The sequence below is a fragment of the Aedes aegypti genome, chromosome 2 (assembly GCF_002204515.2).
Source record: "Aedes aegypti strain LVP_AGWG chromosome 2, AaegL5.0 Primary Assembly, whole genome shotgun sequence".
Classification (NCBI taxonomy): domain Eukaryota; kingdom Metazoa; phylum Arthropoda; class Insecta; order Diptera; family Culicidae; genus Aedes; species Aedes aegypti.
In genome coordinates, this window is record NC_035108.1 from 65207418 (window position 1) to 65229805 (window position 22388).

The 22388-nt window shown below is 41.7% G+C and overlaps 1 protein-coding gene across 1 annotated transcript in view; it reads left to right on the forward strand.

The window, feature by feature from the left end:
- Nucleotides 1–21951, forward strand: part of LOC5564624 (integrator complex subunit 14) — a 41301-nt gene extending 19350 nt beyond the window's left edge. The window contains exons 2-4 of the mRNA XM_001648923.2: nucleotides 13618–14017; nucleotides 14081–14337; nucleotides 21034–21951. Coding sequence (XP_001648973.2) covers nucleotides 13618–14017; nucleotides 14081–14337; nucleotides 21034–21918 — 1542 coding nt within the window. The 3' untranslated portion in view covers nucleotides 21919–21951. The remainder of the gene's footprint in view (nucleotides 1–13617; nucleotides 14018–14080; nucleotides 14338–21033) is intronic.
- Nucleotides 21952–22388: the final 437 nt, after the last annotated feature.

Genomic DNA, 22388 nt, shown 5'->3' on the forward strand with positions numbered 1-22388 from the left:
AGGTTTCGAGGTTGTAGGCTTTACTGATGATAATGTTATAGTGAGAGGAAAGTTTGACAATATAATTTCAGAGAGGATGCAATGGGCTCTAAATTTTACCCAGTCATGGTGTGTACAGGAGGGCCTTAGCATAAACCCATCAAAAATTGTAATTGTACCATTTACTAGGAAAAGGATATTCAATCTTGACCAAGCTGAGGGTCGTGGGTTCGAATCCCACCGGTCGAGGATCTTTTCGGGTTGGAAATTTTCTCGACTTCCCAGGGCATAGAGTATCTTCGTACCTGCCACACGATATACGCATGCAAAAATGGTCATTGGCACAGTAAGCTCTCAGTTAATAACTGTGGAAGTGCTCATAAGAACACTAAGCTGAGAAGCAGGCTATGTCCCAGTGGGGACGTAATGCCAGAAAGAAGAAGAAGAAGGAAATTCAATCTGCAAGTGTTTATGCTTGGAGGACTGAAAATTCATTTAAGTAAACAGGTCAAATATTTAGGAGTTGGAAGCAATTCTGAATTTGCTGCCTTTGCACGAATATGTGCAATTAGAAGCGGAGAAGAGTATGCTAAGATTTAAACAATTTAAAAACTTCAAGTCAGGAGACCTTGTAGGTCATCTGAGTATTTTGAAAAATTTTCAATGTAAATATGATTGGAGACTGGATGAAACCCGAGGTTAATCATGACATTCCCTTCAATGTATGTGATACATCACGTATAGTCTGGGAAGTCGGTGGTCCCTCAGTCCGCTCCGGTTCCATAAAATTCTTTACAGATGGCTCAAAAATTGGAACAAAGACGGGAGCAGGAATCTTCGGCCCTGGGGTACAAATCTCAGTGGCAATGGACCACTACCCAACGGTGTTCCAAGCGGAGATTTTCGCAATCACGAAATGTGCAAATGTTTGTTTGAAAAGGAACTATAAACATGCAAATATCTGTATTTTTACAGACAGTCAAGCGGCACTAAAAGCATTGAGTAGGGTGCCGGTATCAATGGTTGTAATGTACCAGTAGATTGGACTATAGAATAAAACGTACATTTTTTGATAAAAACGACATGTGCTATTTTTGGTGGATAGATCGTCTCTAGTTTAGTCGATTTGCCAAATTTCAGCTTTTTATTTCATCAAAAAGTCATATAAATAATTAAGTTTACGCAAAAAATTTGCTCCCTTGCACCAATAGTTGCCGTCGTGTTCCAGTAGTGGATCAACGGATGGAAGCAGTTTTTAAAATGGATGCATAAAAATGAAAAAAAGTCCCAGAGATGTTCTTAATGCTTCATTCGTAAGATATTAGTTGCTGTTCAAAGGGAAAAATGTTAAACCTGTGTAAAAGTTTGCCTTTTTGTTTAAAATTCCTTGTATAATTCCAAAACGTCTACTACTGGAGCACTAGCGCAACTACTGGAACACGTGTACCATTAGTTGCTCAAGCGATTTTATGTTAAAAAATTAGTTTTATCACTCTTTTTATATTTTTCAAATATAGTAGAGGTTGAAATCTTTCTGTTGACGCCAAAAGATCTCTGCTAAGGCTTTTCGTTATTTTGTTATGATTTTTTATAGCTTAGGTAGTCCACTAATGGCACCGGCACCCTAGTTATAAATGCTCTTCAAAACTTGTCTGGGAATGCATTCTTCCACTGCGAGAGGTGTGCCAAGAAAACTCCGTAAATTTATACTGGGCTCCGGGACACTGGCATTGAAGGCAATGAGAGAGCAGACGAGTTGGCAAAACAAGGTGCAAACTTACAATTGATTGGACCTGAGCCTTTCTGTGGTATATCAGATTGTGTCATAAAAATGGAATTAAAATCTTGGGAAGAACAAAGGGTGATGGCCAACTGGTTGGCCACCAAAAAGTGTGCTCAGTCTAAGAGATCTACAATTCCAAACCCTTATATCAGCAAAAAGCTACTAGAACTCAACAAGAAAGTTCTATGTACATATACTGGCCTAGTAACCGGACACTGCCCGAGCAGATATCATTTGAAAAACATCGGCCAGCTTGAGAATGATATCTGTCGTTTCTGTAACATGGAACGAGACACCTCGGAACATCTGCTCTGCAGTTGTGGTGCTTTGTACAAGCGCAGATTCAAATTCCTAAACAATTGCTCTTTGCAACCTAGAGACAATTAATCTAAGCCTTTCGAATTCGCTCAGAAACAATTAATCTAAGCCTTTTGAATTCGCTCAGTTAACTTTACTTATCTTTAAGTAACCTTTCACATTACTGGGACAAATAATGAGAATCAAAAGTACCTAGATTTAAATATTTTGTACTTTTCCGTTCTGCCGTTGTTATACATAGGTACAACCCTTCCAAATTTACTACTTTTCTTATTTGGGGGATTATAACTGGAACTGGGAACACGTCCTTTTTTAGAGACTTTAAGACTAATTTGATGACAGTCTCTAAATTTGTCTAAATGAAAGACTTACTTATAAACCAGTGCTGGTTGTTGATGGTTCAGTTCGTTTACATGAGCTGTAGCATCCTTTGTACTAATCAGTAATGGTGGTTAAGTTTCAAAGCTAACGTGTGATCAATCGTTTTATAATGCAACATAAGAATAGGTGTTTGGTGGTGTTCGAGCCGTTCGCCCCGAATGATTTTTTTGTGAGTGCATCGCCCAGCCGCAGCCTGCTGAGTTGCGTGATGCACGAAAGGACATCGTGTGATGCAACCAGCCGCAGCCGCACGAAACGAGCGCGCAAAATTGAGCGCGCAAAAATTGAGGATTTTGCTACCCGTGATGGGAAGACATCTTTGTTCGCCGTGCTTCCAACGTGTTAAGACGTGTCGTTGCAACTTTAAGATTCAAAGTGAATTCCATTTTAACTAAGGTTATGTAAATAGTTTGTAAATATAAGTTTGAACTGTTAAGCAAGTGTTTTCATCCGGTATCGGTTCCCTGGTTAAGTGGTCGTCTCGGAGATTCGTCGGTCCGCCTATGTTGAAGTTTTTTAAGAAATACAGTCCACTCTCGTACATAATTTTGGTCCTTCGAACCGGATCGCGCGTGGTAAAGTGTCTTTCCGACTGTTCCGGAACCGGATGCAGAACCAGGAAGTAGAATAGTGAAGTGCGATTCCGAAAAAGTCGGAAAATTTAAACTATAATGGTGTGAGCAAAATGGCCGCCATTGAAGAAGTGAAGTAGTAGAGCGACACCGCCATTTTGTTGAAGAGAAGTGTGGTGTGTTGTCGCCATTTTGGAAATGTGCTGATGGTTTAAGCCATCGAAGAAAAGTGGTGTTACAAGCAATTAAGTGCTCAACTCTTGGGGAATACACCCACGCAAAGAGAAGAAACAAGTTGTGAAGCTGGTGTTCCGGATTGACCACTGTGTCCATTAATTAGTGGAATCGGTTGCGTGAGCATAGACTTGGCTGTGTTCCCAACCAACGTCGAGCAGTGGGCTTGGCTTGAAGTGGTGTCCGCGGTGGCATTCCGGAAAATAGCGTTGAGTACAGTGGGTTGTTTCGAAATCCGTGTTTCGGTTCGGTCACTTGCGCCGATTAGTGTCCGGTTGTGTGAGCATAGACTTGGCTGTGTTCCCAACCATCGTCGAGCATAGGGCTCAACTTGATGCAGTATCCCTGGTGGCATGCCGGAAAATAGTGATTCGAAGCAGCAGCAAATCGGAAAATCCGGAGCTAGTTCTGTACTTGGACAGTCTACTCTGGATTCCTCCACTCCATCAAGTAAGAAGCAGAAGAAGAAGTTCAGATTGACTGAAAAGTTGGCCTCCATGGAGAACATGCAGAGACTTGTCCGCCGTCGTGCCGCAGCTAAAGGTAAGGTTTCTCGTATCCTTAATACTATTCGCCCAAATGAAGAGGAAGTGGTCCAGCTCACGGAGGCTGAGATCAAAGTGTACATGAGGAAGTTGGAAGCTGCCCATAAGGACTACAACGATGCACACGATCAAATCACTAACGTGGTTTCGATTGATGACTACGAGCAGCATGAGCAGCAGTATGAAGAGTTCGATATCCTTCACGATTCCGTTGCAATTTTGTTGGAGGGTCAGCTCAACAGGATTAACGCAGCAGCTGCAGCCAATGCAAACGCGAGGAATCAGCAGGTACCGGTTGTAATCCATCAACCACTTCGCATGCCGATTCCCACATTTGATGGCCGTTATGAGAGCTGGCCTAAGTTCAAGGCCATGTTCAAGGATCTCGTGGACAAGGGTCCAGATCCGCCGGCTGTTAAGTTGTACCATCTGGACAAGGCCCTAGTTGGTAGCGCAGCAGGTCTCATTGATGCCAAGACTATCAACGAAGGCAATTACGCCCACGCGTGGCAAATTCTGGAAGAGAGATTCGAGAATAAGCGTCATGCTATCGACTCTCACATTCATGGTCTGCTGAATCTCAAACGCATGACGAAGAAGAGTCATTTGGAGCTTCGTAGTCTGGTGGACGAGTGCAACAAGCATGTGGAGGGTCTCAAATTCCTGGAGCGAGACTTCGATGGTGTAGGAGAGGATTTCGTAATCCATCTGTTGGCTGCAGCGTTGCATAACGATGTGCGCCACATGTGGGAGTCAACCATTAAGCACGGTGAGCTTCCCGATTACGGCGAGATGCTGGCATTCTTGAAGGAGCAGACTTTCATCTTGGAGAGGGTCGAAGCCAGTAATCAGAAATCATCATCAGTTCCTGTTAGGTCTGTGTCTGTAGCCAGCAAGCCGTCGTTGCAGAAAATCCATGCAGCCGTTTCTTCAAGCGAGACGGAAATTAAGTGTGATTTTTGCGGAAAGGCACATGCCAATCATAATTGCGCTGAATTCAAGGCCATTCCTGTTCCGCAAAGATTGATTAAGGTGAGGGAGCGAAACGTATGTTTCAATTGTTTGAAAAGAGGTCATCGTGGAGTCGACTGTTCTTCGGACAAATCCTGTCTGAAGTGCAAACGTCGGCATCATAGTCTCCTTCACGCCGAAGAGAAGCCCAAGCAAGTTCCAGAACCATCAAGCCAGCCGCTCCCAAAGCAGGCTGTAGAGCAAGAACCAACACCATCGACTTCGACGACAGCCACATGTTCCAGTCTGGCTACCCGCTCGCAGCAAGTGCTGCTTCTCACAGCAGTAGTGGACGTTATGGACAAAAACTACCAGCCACATCCATGCAGAATATTGTTGGACAGTGGTTCTCAAGTGAATTTGATTTCACGAGCGATGGCAAACATGTTGGGCTTGAAGTTGAACTCCTCGAACGTCACGATGTTTGGGGTGAATAGCACGCAGACTCGGTCGTCTAATTGTGGTGTGGTACATCTCTCGTCAAGGTACAAAGATTTCCACGCCAAGGTCAAGTGTTTGGTAACTGATAAGGTAACATCAGATCTTCCTTCGTCGGTTATCAATATCAGCGCATTGGAGCTTCCCGCTGGCGTTCAGCTAGCCGATCCAAAGTTTTTCCAACCAAGTAAAGTGGACATGCTCCTGGGTAATGAATGGTTCCTGAAGTTGATGATGCCCGGAGAAATTACGTTGGCTGATAATCTTCCCGTTTTGTGTGAGACCCAATTTGGTTGGGTTATTGGTGGAGTGTTTGAAGAAGGTGCGTTAGCTGATGAAGCAGTTTACTCGCACACAGTCACGATGGACGAATTAAGCCAGTCCATTCAACGCTTTTGGGAAATAGAAGATGTGATTGGTGCCGACAAGCATGGCAGTGAAGAGGAGGAGTGTGAAGAGCACTTCAATGCGACTCATCGTAGAGATGCTTCCGGTCGGTACATCGTCGAGCTGCCTTTGAAGGAGTCCGTTAGCGAGTTAGGTGATTCCCGACCACTCGCATTGCGAAGGTTCCATGCGCTGGAGCGTAAGCTTTCGCAGCATCCAGATTTGAAGAAGCAGTATCAGGACTTCATGGACGAGTATGAGAGTCTTGGTCACTGTAAGGAAGTGGACATAAGTAAGGATCCAGCAGGTATCATCAAGTGGTACTTACCTCATCATGCAGTGCTGCGGCCATCGAATACCACTACTAAGTGCCGTGTGGTGTTTGATGCCTCTGCGAAGGTATCTGGCCGGTCGCTCAACGACGTTATGAAGATTGGAGCCAACATACAAAGCGATTTGCAGTCCATCTGTCTTCGGTTTCGCCTTCCATTACATGTGATGGCTACTGACGTGGCCAAGATGTACAGGCAGGTTCTGGTTAATCAGCGACATACGCCGTTATCTCGAGTGTTTTGGAGAAAGAGTTCATCTGATTCGCTACGTGTCCTAGAGCTGACAACGGTCACCTACGGCACAGCTTCCGCCCCGTTTTTGGCAACGCGGGCGCTCTTGCAGTTGGCTCTCGATGAAGGCTCCAAATATCCTGTTGCTGCAGACATTGTGAAGAATAGCTTCTATGTGGACAACGCTTTGTTCGGGTTCGATGATTTGAACGAAGCGAAAGAGGCTCAAGTGCAGTTGATCCAACTACTCAAGGCTGGTGGATTTCATTTGCACAAGTGGGCTTCCAACAATCCTGTGTTGATGGAGCGGATTCCGGAAGGCGATCGGGACGAGCTTGTCAGCATCGATGAAAGTGGTTCAAGTGAAGTAATTAAAACGTTGGGACTAATGTGGAACCCAAAAATGGACGCTTTGCAGTTTGTATCCCTTCCAACAATGAGTGAAAATAGAGCAACCAAGCGGCAAGTGCTGTCGCTGATATCGAGAATGTTCGACCCATTGGGTCTTGTGGCGCCGGTTATCGTTATCGGCAAACTTTTAATGAAGAGTATCTGGAAAGAAGAGTTGCAATGGGATGAAGAGCTTACTGGTAATCTGAAGAAGAGGTGTGATGAATTCCTGAGTGCATTAAGAAGTGTTACCAATCTTCGAATCCCTCGTCACGTGGTTGTTACTGGGGCCGTTGCATTTGAGTTGCACGGTTTTGGTGACGCAACTTTGGAAGCCTATGGTGCCTGTGTGTACATCAGGTCAATTGTACCTGACCAAGCTCCTGTGGTGCAGTTATTGTGTGCCAAATCGAAGATCGTTCCGAAAACAGTTTTGACCATTCCAAGAAAGGAACTTTTAGCAGCGCTTTTGCTGCATAGATTGGTGAAGAAAGTTTTGGCAGCAATAGCGCTGCCCTTTCAAGACATTTCGTTGTGGTCGGACAATCAAGTGGTGCTAGCATGGCTAGCGAAGAACCCGGAGCGTTTAGAAGTGTTCGTGCGAAACCGGGTTTGTGAGATTAACTCTACCGGACATCAGTTCAAGTGGAAGTATGTGAATACACTGGAAAATCCAGCCGACGTAGTGTCACGTGGTCAGTCTGCCGAAGTTCTAGGCAAAAACGATCTTTGGTGGAACGGACCATTGTTCTTACGTAGTGAAGAGTATCAAGTGGTGGCACCAGAACCACTGTCTGATGAAGATGTTCCGGAGTTGCGACAAGTCGCTGCACCATCTGCGGTGGTAACTTTGGAGAGGTTGCCAGTATTCACCAAGTACGAGTCCTTCAGGAAGCTGCAACGAGTTCTGGCATACGTTTTGCGTTTTTGCCGGAATGCAAAGGAGAAGGTGGCCATGAAGCGAATCGTCGCGCGGTTTCCAACCGTGCTTGAAATGCGCCACTCGTTGAAAGCCATCATCAGGGTGGTTCAGTTGCAACATTTTGGTAAGGAGGTAGCCATGATCGAGTCCGGTGAGTACTGCAAAAGATTTTCTGCGTTAAATCCCTTTTTGGACGATGGAATGATTCGCGTCGGCGGACGACTGCGACATTCAAGTTTACCATACGGCGTTAAGCATCAGTGGGTCTTACCTAAGAATGATGAAACCATCCAGCGGTTGATTCAAGCGATACATCGTGAGAACCTACATATTGGACCGTCGGCGCTGCTGGCCCAGCTTCGTCGGCAATTTTGGATCCTGGGAGCCCGTTCTGCTGTACGCAAGGTAACACGAAACTGCGTGCGGTGTTTCAGGCTCAACCCCCCGTGCGCCAGCCAATTCATGGGAGATCTTCCCGTCGCAAGGTGCGACAAGGCTCCCGCTTTTGTGAAGGTTGGTGTTGACTTTGCGGGCCCCATACTCATCAAGCAGAATGGAAGGAAGGTGGCCCCCGTGAAGGGATACGTGAGCGTGTTCGTTTGCATGGTGACCAAGGCCATTCATCTGGAGGTGGTAGAGGATCTATCGGCCGATGCGTTTATTGCTGCTCTGCAGCGATTCGTTTCTCGTCGTGGTGTCCCAGAACAGATATTTTCAGATAATGGGACAAATTTCATCGGTGCACGCAACGAACTAAACGAGCTGTACCGTCTTTTTAAGGAACAAGTAACCGAGCTCAAGATCAATGAGTTCTGCCAACCCCGGCAGATAGAATGGAAGATGATTCCCCCAAATGCACCACACATGGGTGGAATCTGGGAGGCAGGAGTAAAGAGCGTCAAGACCATTCTCAAGAAGAAATGCCAATCAAGCCTCCTAACAATGTCCGAGTTTTCGACTTTGCTCTGCCAGATCGAAGCTCAACTCAACTCTCGGCCTTTATACGCTCCCTCAGAAGACCCATCGGAGCTCGAGCCGTTAACTCCAGGCCATTTTATGATCGACCGTCCACTGACTGCCATTCCGGAGCCTAGCTATGATGGAATCCCAGCTAACCGGCTCTCCAGATGGCAATACGTCCAGCGCCTGCGTCAAGAGTTCTGGAAGCGCTGGTCTGAAGAATACCTGTTGGAGTTACAGGTACGACAGAAGTGGAACAAGAAGAAGGGAAACATTCTACCTGGAACAGTGGTGGTAGTCAAGGATGACAACTTACCGCCTCAGCAATGGAAGTTGGGGAAGATAGAGTCCACTTACGCGGGATCAGACGGATTGGTCCGCGTGGTAGATGTGCGAACCAAATCAGGAGTGCTCAAGCGTCCGATCCATAAGTTGGCACCTCTACCCATTTTGGACAACCAGGTGGTCAACGAGAACAAGGTTCCCGCGGGGGAGGATGTTCGAGCCGTTCGCCCCGAATGATTTTTTTGTGAGTGCATCGCCCAGCCGCAGCCTGCTGAGTTGCGTGATGCACGAAAGGACATCGTGTGATGCAACCAGCCGCAGCCGCACGAAACGAGCGCGCAAAATTGAGCGCGCAAAAATTGAGGATTTTGCTACCCGTGATGGGAAGACATCTTTGTTCGCCGTGCTTCCAACGTGTTAAGACGTGTCGTTGCAACTTTAAGATTCAAAGTGAATTCCATTTTAACTAAGGTTATGTAAATAGTTTGTAAATATAAGTTTGAACTGTTAAGCAAGTGTTTTCATCCGGTATCGGTTCCCTGGTTAAGTGGTCGTCTCGGAGATTCGTCGGTCCGCCTATGTTGAAGTTTTTTAAGAAATACAGTCCACTCTCGTACAGGTGGAATTGTGCGTTGCATTCGTCCTTTTAAAATTGGTGATTGTGAGGGTGCTAATTATTTATTTATTATTTATTATAGAGGTTTTAACTGGTGTCATTCGCCTCTGGTAAAAAAGAAAGGAACAGCTTAACAGATTACTTAAATTCTATCTAGTAATCGAGTTTTCTTCAAGAACTCGATCAATTTCTACTCGTTTGCTTCGTTGTTGCTGAGAATAGTGCTGATCTGGGAGGGAGGCACCGATACTACACACGAAATTTAATACAATTGTTTTCCAAATTGCAAGATAACTTCAGTTTGCCAACACTGAGGCAAAAATACTTAGGTTTTCCATAAATCATGACTTATGAACCAGCCAAATTATGGTTTCATTGAACGCTTAATCATTTCGATATTGGGATCATAAGTTTCATAAGTGAGAACTTTGAATAATTTAAGAACCACTACTTGAAATAATTTTCATAACAATCGCTAAAAGAACTACTCCGCTTTCGATGTTGGGTACAAGTTAATCGTAAGCTGATCACATGTTATCAAAACATGTCAATTTTTGAGCATGCCTCAAATGAAAGGCAAACATTATAAACAATTGATTATTTTACTTAACCAATTATCATTACGATTATTGTCGATTTTCATTGATTGACTTCTGAAATTTAGTAATGAAATTCTTTACCAAAATCATAAGTGAAACTTAAAAATTTCAACAATAATCGTTGTGGCGCCAAATCATAATTATTCCTTAAGAAATTATTAAGTTTTTTGCCTCAGTGAACGACAATCAAGGAAGGCTTAGTGAAATTCGCTAGTTTTCATTTGTTGTGTACCAATACGTTACATTTAATCAGAATAAACGGTGCTCTCGTGACGTTACTTTTGAATGTGCATGAGTTGATTCTAATTCGATTTTTGCTACTTTTGATGAAATGCAAAAATATGCTTAGGCTAATTACTCGCTTTTATCATGTTTGTCCATTGTTTAAGATCCGGGCTCACAGTGACAGTTCGTGACAGCAAAATCTCGGCTCGCTGTGACGTAGAGAAATTTTGTATTGGTTTCTCCCTCCCAGGTGCTGATATCCGCGTCCAATTTGCCTTCTAGCCTTTCTGTATCATATTTGCGGCAATTTGCAAGGATGTGCAACACGGTAACCTCCTCCCCACAGACCTCGCAAACGTTGTTGTCCCGTGAGAAGATTGCGCGATGAGAGATGTTGGTGTGCCCTATACGCAATTGAGTGATTGCCCTTCGTTCTTTGCTTGATTTCCTGTCCCGCCAAGGAACCGTTGAGTTCTTTATCCTCCGAAGAAAACTATCGTTTGAATTTCGCACTCGCCTTCCCAGCTGTATCTGATATATTTTTTTTATTATTTTCTTCGCTTCCTTCGCAGGGATAGGGTTCATTATCTTCGCGCCCGATTGCCGCAAGTTGATCCGCTTTCTAGTTTCCGACAATTCCCACATGCGCAGGAACCCAACATAGTGTAGCGCTTTTATCTTTGGCTAGCATTTCAGCTTGCTGTATCCATGGATGATTCGACGTGCCGTTATCTACGGCCATCAAGCAACTAGCTGAGTCAGAGAATAGGCCAGGAGAAGTGGATGAACTTGTCATTCATTTTTCTGTCAATTCTCATACAAAATCTACTTTTTCTTTGACATAAATTCACTCTAGGTGAACCACTTCCCCTGGCCTATATCACAGTACGATCATTTTGAGCTATTTGTAATGCTACGACAATAGCGTAGGCTTCTTCCGAAAAAATAGAACATCCATCGGTAAGTCTGCCGTGGAAATCTTCAGTGTCTGTTGAAATGCCAAATCCTACCTGTTCGTCCACTACCGAACCGTCCGTGTAGATTTTGGTATAGTCCTTGTACTTTCCAGAGGTGATTTCTGAAAACTTTTCCTTTGCAATTAGAGGTTTTTCGTGTGCTAATAATGATATTTGAAGAAATGTGTGGTGATGAAAATATTTGTAAATTGCATTGAAAGTGATGTTAATAGTTTTGTTAAAAATACATAATATGAACGCTCAGTGGTACGTCTGTTTGTCTATGCTACTAGATTATTGATGGATATAATAAATACATTCTGCAATCATATCTCTGAATATAAAAACTTTTTCCTAGTTCTTAACACATTCATGATAAGAGTGTTCATAAAGACAGTGAGTGCAGTAAAATTAATTAAAGTGATTTATTTTTCTACTGTAACTTTATTGATCGTAGTGCTAAATCGTAGTTTGATTATTTTTTAATTATTTAGTTATGATGGTTAGATAGTAAATGGTAACAAAAATGAATTATTATGAAAGTAGTGTGATGTAATTTTGATAAAAAATTGTAGCTGTGAATGTGAAGTGATATAATGGAAAGTATACATAATGATGTGTATTACGAAAGTTAATGAGTGTTAATCGGTGATATTAGTGATAGTGTTAAAAAAGTGACGACAGCAAAAGTGTGGTAATTATGTAACAGTGACTGATGACATGAAATGGGGAATGAGGACCTTTCAATAAAACTATTTCGTTCTTCACTTCAACCACTTTAGCATTTCAAGTCTTATCATAGATTTATACTAGTCTCGAATACTAGACTGCAAAACTACGGCAAGGGTTGATTGCTGCTGGAGTACACAGTGACCATTTAAGCAACATTGCTTAGGAATGTGTGTGTGATGAATGTAATAGAGGCTTATAAAAGCAAATGTTGGGCAGAAGCTTACGGCAGATTAAGAGTCCCAGTACTACCCCTATCGCTAATGAAAAAAAAATCTATTTATTTTTACGTTCTCTACTAGCAGCAAGTCCTGGTGAAAAATTCTAGAGGCTCTAGAAATATCTGCAGAGGCTCGCAATTTTTCATGGAAATCAGGCACCCCTTCACATATTGCTTTAGAAATTCACCATCAATTCTGCCTGAAATTTGTCTAGAAATTCCTCCAGCATACTTAATGGAATTTATCCATGACAACCAGCGCTACTCCCTCCAGTACATTCCACAGGGAATACTCTACAGGGATGTATGAAAGTGATAGAAATTGGTGTTACTACCGAAGACGGGGAAACCACCAGTTGACCCGTCGGCGTATAGACCTATTTGTCTGCTAGATACGACGGGCAAGTTGTTGGATAGGTTGATCTTCAACAAGCTAATACCGTATACAGTAATAGTGATCACTGTATTAATTGAAAATTCTGTCCAGAGTTTTCTAAGAACGAAATCCCTAATATTGTTAGACTCCAGTGAAGGATCATATGAAAATTGTCCTTATGATTCCGTCAGAACCAACTCAAACACATTTTTCAATCCTGTCCTAGAATTAGGGGCGGGAAGTTTCGCACCATTGGATGGACGTTACGCATAATGGACGTTTGGCATAATGAGATTTATATGCCTTATTTAAAAGGCTACCTGTTTTTATATGAAACCGATTTATGATATGATCCGTAATGACAAACGTCTCTATGCGAAACGTCTTTATGTTAAATGGGTCACCCCCTAGCATCTGTAAATTTACACCTTACCTTACCTTAAGGTGCTTCGAACTTTCTAACAAAATCATTAAGCACCTATCGAGAACCTTTTCTGGATTCGGTGATAATCATGGCTAGGATTCTGTGAAATTCTACTAAAGATTCTGTGACAACCTTGCTCAATATTTTGTGAGAATTCTGCTCAAGTTTTCCGTGAAATTTGGTAAAGAATCCTGTGTTGAATTTTTTAAGCTATTAGGGTGATGAAAATATTTTGAATCGACCGTTACGCGTATATAATTTGGCCATTTACGGCAAAATCAAATGTAAGTGGCCAAATTGTACACTCTGTCCAATATACATAAAACACCCTAATCTGCCTAATTTTTGTTATAATCTTTCTCATGTATAAAATTCATGCCTAACAGTTTGCGAGACCGAGAATCCATATTTTTAGTCAGTGAGAATCATAGTGGAAAAAGTTATTTTCTTGTTTTATTCTTTATGAAATTACGATATTATTTGAAATTAATCGTTTTTAATCTTTCAAGAAATCAATTTAGAAGAGTGTAAATAATCGTCAAAATAAAATATCAGCAAAAGGGCTAGATATTAGAAGAATCTTCTAGCTCTCCGCGAGCTGTGTAAAATAAGGCGGCTGACCAGATGCGTACATTGGGCAGGCCTGATATAAATCAACCTATTGATAATAACTAATAACACGATCTCTCTCATATCCACCGCAGATCGTTTACTCTTCCCTGTACGAAGTGATCGTCGATTTTACCCGGGACTACGAATCGATCCGACAGGCACTGCACAAGATCGAACACTACGACAAGACCAGCCTGGAGAATGTCCTGGTAGCGGTGAACAACATGTTCAAGACGCACTGGGGTAGCCAGAACTACTGCCAGATCATCTTCATCACCGATTGCGGAGTCGGGTTGGGGCCCAGTTCGCTCAAGAACACCATCATCAACCTGCAGAACTACAAAGCGCAGAACAGTGGCAACAGCAGTGGTGGCGCCGGTGCTGGACCTGTGAAGGTTCCGCTGTCCGAGAATCAGTGGGTTGGATTTTCCTACCCGAGCAAATTGACTTTTATGTGTTTGGGCAATCTGGCTGATACGGCGTTTAAGTTTGGTAATGTGACAATGAATATAGTAGATATGGTTTTGACAAAATAAGTCTTATACATATTTTTAGGTTCCAAACTGTACCAGCAACTGTTAGACGTAAGCGGCCAAAACGGGCAGGTGTTCATCCCCAAGCTGAAAAATCTCTCAATCGAGGATCCTATCGGGGATGACAACGACGAATTCAGCAAACAACTTAATAGGAAGTGCGTGCAGGAATTGTTCGAGAACATGTGCGAACAGAACTACAAGCAATTCGAAGCAACGCTCCGCTGTGGCGGGTACTTCCGATTAGAGGGAGCTATCATTATTTGGCCGGCCCCACTGGTAAGATCAATTCCAATTAGTTACAGCTTCAATCCTAATTTTAACACACTATCAGCCTAGATAACCGCGTAGTGTCGGTAGCAGTTGGCTAAGAATTAACATTAGGAACTGTCCTGGTGGTAAAAATCCACCATTGCTCGATTTATTTAACACATGATAGCCACCACCAACTGATGATGCCAAATGTGTGGTCGTAAACTGCGTTACGAACAATCTTCCGCTAATTGTGAGCAGTGATGCTAATGCTCACCACATCACCTGGGACAGCTCAGATATTTATTTGAGAGATATTCTAAGCTGAATCAATTTACTCACTTAGAAACGGTTTCTTCACCACCGCTAAGGCCTTAAATCTTCCTTAATCATATGGGTAAAAGTGGCTCACGGCGAAGGTGAAGGGAGCTATCGGCCCTTAGTAAATTACTGATCCGTTTTTTGAGCAGATGTGCTCTTATGTGTGGATAACAATAAGCACTTCAACAGCACGTAATGGATTAGTCATATACTTATGTCCAGATAGTCAGGCTGCTACAAAAATTCTTGCTTCGGCCAGTTCAAAGTTGAAATATCGGCATGTCGTACTCAAATGAAGGAACTACTGAATTCGGAAGCCAACTTTGTAAACCCTGTATGGGTACCTGGCTATTCTTCCATTGCTGCAAATGAATTGGCTGGTGAGTGTTAGCTTGTAATGGAGCATCGCATGACTTCATTGGCCCATGAGCCAGCTATTCCAATTTCCATGTGCTGGTTTAAGCATCAGATCAATATTCAGCACGAGGAATACTGGAATATTTTGGAGTTGTGCCGTCAAACAAAAATGTACATTACTGAGCCATTTGCAAGGGTTGCAAAGTTTAAAGATTGTGTCAGGGTATTTCTTCCGTTTCACTACAACACAAGTGTTAACAGCTCAACTTCCAAATCAAGAACACTCTCCACTCGATCGTGTATTTATACATGCATGGATTTTAGTGTTTGTATTCCAAATGGTTGGCAATCGTTCGAACCGACAGTATTAATCTGACAGCATAGCACACGCTTGAAATAATCATTCCGATTTCAAATCTTACAATTCCTCTTTCCTTAAGTTTAAAACATCAATAATAAAATAAAAACTTTAAATTCAAACACTTTTATCTTAACTTCAGATAGAACATTTGTTCCAATGATATTTAACTAGTATAAACATAATCTGAGTCTATTTTCTTCTTCTTGAACCTTTTTGATCGCCTTAATTCGAGAACATCACTACTCTGGGGAGATATTTTCTGAGGTACTTGCTTATTGTTGTATGTGGCTTGCGTTTCATTGTAGGACTGCAATGCAGCGGGATGAACTTCACTTCTAACTGGCGGAGGAGTGGGTGGAAGCAGAACCTGTCGAGATGAGGTGCTCTGGAACGATTCATCTTCATCTGAACTTTCGAATCGCCTTTTAGATGAAATTCGCACCCTTGTTGCAACTTCCTGAAGCACCATATTGCGCCGCGGTTCAGAATTCTTAACTACTTTGATCTGCCCCCTGTGAGCCGAGATCACATTTGATGATATCGCGATCTGAAAAATATTTTGAGAAACTTTCTTAACACTTCAGTCGTCGCGCTGTTGTATTTTATACAATGGTGAAAAAACCTCGCTTATCGTGCACAGCATCAGCGTAGTGGTTCTGACGGTGACAAACCGCGCGACGACTGAAGGGTTAATAAAAGTGGCTAAAATCCATCGTTGAACATCATTTGGTTTGTTATTTCTGTAATAAACCTTGTCTCCTCTTGCTAAAGTATCAAGTGGATCTAAGGCTTTTGTCTTTATTGGTTCTGTAGCAACTCTTCTGCTTCTGTCAGGAGTATTCTCGTCCCATATCAGCTGATTTTTATAGCTCATTCTAGGATTAACCAAATCCAACAATACTTTGGGTTTGTAACCTAAGACTCTATCAGCAGGTGTGTGTCCTGTTGTTGCAAAACAGGTGTTTCGGTAATTAAACAGAAAATAATCAAGCTTTTGTTGCATTCTTAGGTGTTTGAAATTCGCATCCAAAAGAAACTTTTTTAATACATCCTTGACTACTCTCACAAGACGCTCAGCCTGTCCATTACTTTGTGGATGATAAATTGGACTTTTCATCACTTGTATTCCTTGTCTCTCTAAAAAGTTTATGAAATTTCTGGAATTATATGGTGGCCCATTATCAGTCACTATCACGTCAGGCAAACCAAACCTTGTAAAAATATCAGTAAACTGTTTTATGACCTTCTCCGAATCCGTACCATTTTTCATCCAGGCTAATTCTAACCACTTAGAAAAACTATCAACCACTATTAAAAACGTTTCTCTTTCAAACTGCAAAAAATCAGCGTGGACTCTGCTGAAAGGTCTATTTGTTGGAGTCCATTTATAGGTGATGTTTTTACCTGGTACAATGTTCATTTTAATACATGTATCACAATGTTTTGCATGATCGTCGATATCATTATTTATGCCGAACCAAAACACACTCCTTCTGGCCTGCTGTTTCATTTTAATAGGACCCACATGATTAGCATGTAAAAGTTTTAATATTTTAAGTTGCAGGGACCTTGGTATCACTACCTTGTCTTGTAAAAGTAGACAGCCCTCCACTACTTCAAAATCTTGATGAAGGGAAAACACATTTTTGAAAGTTTTATCTACTCTATCCGGCCAACCTTCCATGGTGTATGTCATAATACGAAGTAAAAAGGAGTCCAACTTGGTTTCTTCAGCGACCAATTTGAAATCAATCGGAGTTTCATCTGAAAAATTCAAACTTTTCACGTATATTGGATCACATTTCTTTGGAACCTCGTTCGTCAACGGGAATCTTGAACAGAAGTCGGCGTTGCACATTTTGGCTGACGGTCTATAGCAAATTTCAAAGTCATAAATAGATAACTTCATTATATATCGCTGTAGTCTCGTGACATATATTGAGTTTTTCCCAGTTTTACCTAAAATGCCCAATAAAGGTTTGTGGTCTAGAGGAACTTGTGGAACTTTTTAACTGTTGACACTATGGCCAAAGCTTCCAAATGCAGTATAGGATAGGTCTTTTGTGCCGAGTTCAAAGAGAAAGAAGTAAATGATATGGGCTTTTCAACTCCGTTGATAAGATGGGACATAACACCCCCTAGTCCGTATGAAGAAGCGTCAATACTGACTACAATCGGTTTCTTTGGGTCATAAAGTTCTAGCATATTGGCATTGAGTATTAGTTTTTTTGCTTCGTCAAAAGATTTATCACAGTTTGAATCCCATAAAAAACGATTATGTTTTTTGAGCAGCTGATACAAGGGATAAAGTGTAGAAGAAAGGTTTGGCAAAAATCTACCATAATATTTTATTAACCCTAAAAAAGCTTTTAACTCAGTTACTGATGTTGGTACTTTGGCTTTTTGTATTGTTTCCACTTTGTCTGGATTTGGCATAATGCCCTTCTCCGAAATAATATGTCCCAGATACGGTAAACTGCTAGTGAAAAAAGTACATTTTTTAAAGTTAACTTTAACGTTAGCTTCATTCAACCTTTCCAACACAAGTAAAAGATTATCACGACATTCTTTGAAATTTCTTCCCGCAATTAGGACATCGTCAAGGTAAACAACAACGTACTTAATGTCTTTTAAAATTATTTCCATCACCTGTTGAAAGATTGCCGCGCTGGAAGACGCTCCCTGCGGCAACCTGTTGTATTTGAAAAGCCCTTTTATGGTATTAATTACCACCAATTCTCTAGATGCTTTTGATAAATTTAATTGTGTGTACGCAGTTGCCAAATCCAACGAACAAAAAACCTTACAATCGGCTAAGGAAGCAAATATGTCTTGGGCTGTTGGAAGAGGGTAAATATTCGGAATCAAAACTTTGTTTAACGAAACTTTGCAATCAATGACTAATCTGATACTATTGTCTTTCTTCATAACTGCCACGACAGGCGATGCCCACAAACTAGTTTTAATTGGGGTAATAATGCCATCTTGTTCTAAAGTATCCAAATGCTCAATCACCTTATGGTCTAATCCACCGGTATACTAAATTCACTCGGTCTGAGAATTGTGACACTTGAGCGGGGCACGCTCCCGTTTGATCCCCACGTGACCTGGACCCGCTCTAGTGTCAAAATTCTTCGACCGAGTCAGTTTAGTACACCAGTGGATAAGACCATCACGGATCCTGTAAGGCACATCATATGCCCTTTTGAATATAGGTCTATTTTCTCGAAGTACTAATTCGGCTTCGTGTCCAACTATTGTTTTAGAAAAATCTTGATTGAAAACATTTACATACTTGGCTTTGATCTTCTCAATAAACTGTTTGTTTTGATCCGAATCAATCGAGTTACTAATAGAAAAAACGTTTGAAAAATTGTTACGCCAACCTACATAAAAAAATCCAACCAATCTCTTCCCAACAAAGGCATAAATTGGTGGTTGCTGTTAAGTATGATCAGTTCTAGTGAACATCGCTTTTCATTGATTGAAACTGTTACTGTAGCCACACCAAAAACTTCCAAATTTGATCCATTGATCACCACTACCGTAATCCGGGGTATCATTGATCAGCGGGGTAACATTGATCGGAATGACTCATCTCATGAAAAGTTCGTATTATCATTTATTGATGAAACATTTTCAAATCATGAATGGTGCTTCTCTTTCTTATATTCATAAGCTAATAAAAGTTAATATTTTTGTGAAAATTGCGTTTACCTTATGCGTGAATTTGTCAACTTTTCGAAATAATGATTTTAATTGTTAAGGATGACACTACCGTAGATTCATGTCTCACATAAGTTCTGCAAACGATATAAGCAAGCAAAATGTGGTTCTTACTAAAAATGATATCGCCGAAAACGATTCCGTTGTCAAAACTCTTATAAGTATGCTCAATTAGGCAACATTACTGAATTACTGTTAGGAATGTAAAATTCCCTTAGGAAATTGCCTACCTTTAGGCGTATTCCGTGGTTCGAGGTGTTTTTAATTTTAAAATAACTCAAAAAGTAAATGACTTGTAGGCGTTTGGTCTTCATAATCGGCTTCAGGGGCCATGATTTAAGTAAGTAACGACATTTTCAGTATTACCGAACGTTGTTTATATAGGTGATCAATGTTACCCCATATCAACTAAATAAAAAAAATCGCCTAAAACATTTTTTTAACATGCTTAAATTTTTCAATAAACAAAATACAGTATATAGTCTCGAGCTATGGGTGGCAGTACTTGTTTTAAAAATATAAAATCTGCAACATTTGCATTTTCAAACGAAATGTTGAAGAAACATTCAGAAAAATGATCAATGTTACCCCGGATTACGGTAGTCTACTTTTACTACTTTTCAAAACAACATTACCCAAATTTCTAGAATAATCTGCACGGCTTATAACTGATACTGCGGAACCACTGCCAATCTCCATTTTAAAAGCTTTGTTCTCGATATTGACCTCAAGGAGACAAGGTTCACTGATGTGTTTTATTGTTTTAATCATGAGACAAGGATAGTCACCTGTTTCATTGTCGGTGTCATAATCAATTTGCAGTCTCTTGAAATAGTCATGCGGATCCTCGTTGTCTACTTCGTCCACAAATTTCACTGCCCCTCGGTTGCTGTTTTTCCACTGGTAACAGAAGCGCTGAATGTGACCTTTAGCTTTGCAGTAATGGCATACAAAATTTGCGTACCTTCCCTTGCTACTAACCCTATTGTTACCTGAATCTGACCTTGTTCTTTCTCGAAAACGTCTGTGTCCATTATCCCTGTTCCTACTTCTCGACCTTCCTCTGTCACGATCTGCTCTATTCGAATCTTAGCGAGATTCTCGTCGACCAAGCCTAAACTTCACCGAGTTAACATTTTCATCTGGGTTGAGCTTTTGTCTATTGCAAACCGCCATTTCCTTATTTTTAATAATGCGCTCCGCCGATTTCAAAGTTAGCTCTTCTTCGTTCAATAGCCTAGTTTGCAGATCTTTGTCGTAAACTCCATATACAAGCTGATCTCTTACGGCCGAATCGCGAAATGCCCCAAAATCACAAGCTTCTCCCAATAGTTTTACTGCCAAAATGTAATTTTCTCCGGATTCTGTTGGTCCTTGTAGACGACAACGAAATTTATACCTCAAAACGATTTCCGAATCCACTTTATCGTATCTTTCTTTCAATTTCTTTGTTATTTCCGCGTAACTTAACGTTTTCAGGTCAGTAGCAGGGTAAAGTAATTTTAATTCTTCAAACACTGTCATTCTGGCAAAGTTCATGAACAGGTCTTTTTTCTATTATCATCGATGTTATTTTACTTTCAAAGAAATACTCTAAAAGTTCCACATAATTGGAGAAAGATGAGCCCGGAACATACGGGTCAATGCTACCAATCAGAGCCATGTCTGTACAAAATTTTTAAACAATTTGAAAATCCGTTCTAACCTTGAGCAATTATAAGAAAATAATCATTCAGATTTCAAATCTTACACAAAGTACCTAACAAATCTGTCAAAAGCAGAATTGCAGTTCTAAATCTTTTCTGTTTCCTATCGGGTAGATGATCAAATAGGCCTAAATATGATAATGGTTCAATTCAATTGGCAGGGAACGTGTCTCTGAAGCCGGTCTTCTGATACCTGATACCCAATCCCAATCAGTTGAAGCTTCAATCTTAACTTTAACACTCCTATTCCAGCCTTACACATCCAAGGACCTCTTCGGAGCGGAAACCACAAAAATTATCTCCCGGAAGCTGGAGGTGTGCGGCTTCATAAGCCTGTCGGATATTGGATCCCCCATGTCCGTTAGTCGACACCTGATCCTGCCCCGTACGGATGGTGATAAACGCTTATCTACAAAGGATGGTAACCTTAACGCCGAGGAAAAGCTAGAGAGCGACATCAAAGGGTTCTACGCCAAACCGGATGGCAGTGGAGGAGCGGGAGGTGACAACGATGACGACGGTACCACCGGTGCGGATTCAACACGAGAATCGGTGTGTGTCCTGCTGCATGGAGCCCTGAAAGTGGAGAACATGGCAGCTCTGGTTCTGCTGAACGACAACTGGTATGGGTTCATCTATTCCTACGCCGACAACAAGAAGAAATCCAACCTCATGTTGAACGTTCTCCCGCCGGGGAATGACGTGGTCCCGTGGTTGGGGGATTTCCGCAATCTGGGCAATCTGGACGATGCCTTTGCGGGAGAGAATCCTAGCTTCCCCATCAAGGCGGAGAAACGAAGCTACTCGCAGAACATCGTGGTCTGGATACGGCAAGCGGGACTACAGTCGGACATTCAGAAAGTGTTACGGCATGCTAAGAAACTGCCGGAGAAGACGCAACACTTCTACAAAGAACTGAATCGCATTCGACGGGCGGCGCTCTCGCTTGGTTTCGTTGAACTGCTGGAGGGATTGGCGCATATATTTGAAAGGGAGGCGGCGACCTTAGGCGGAAGTGCCAGTCCCGATAGCGGTATACAGCTGAAGCATGCAGCCAATGAATTGAGGAAACCGTGTAATCGAGATCTGAAGGCGATCATTCAAGCCATGCCGACGAGGTACAATCAGATTGCTTGAGTATTGGTTGTTGAATAAATGTGGTCATGAATATAAATGAAGTTTCATTGATTGAGAAAATTTCTTAAAAAAAGTTTGTAGAGACAGGTAATTTCAGATCAATCGATTTGCAACCGGACTTCATGGAACTCCTAGTAGCCAATGAAGAATTTTCGATTGACGAAAAGTTTCCTTCGATTGGATCGGCAATCGAACCCACGCGTCATTTCCGAAAAAACTTACGCCACTAACCGCTCGGTCACAAAGTCCACAAGAACAAAATACTCAAGAAACTGATTGACGTTACCGTGAATTACGGTACCTAACAAGTCTGATCGGAAAACGGATACTGAGATAAAACGTTCTGGAATTTCGGACAAAAGACAACCGATTACAACCATTTGGGCTTATTTTCAAAGAGTATGTTCAGCTTTATTCTCTTCTTCAAATGTTCTTACAGCGTGCTTTGTTTCATCAATTCAATAACCAAT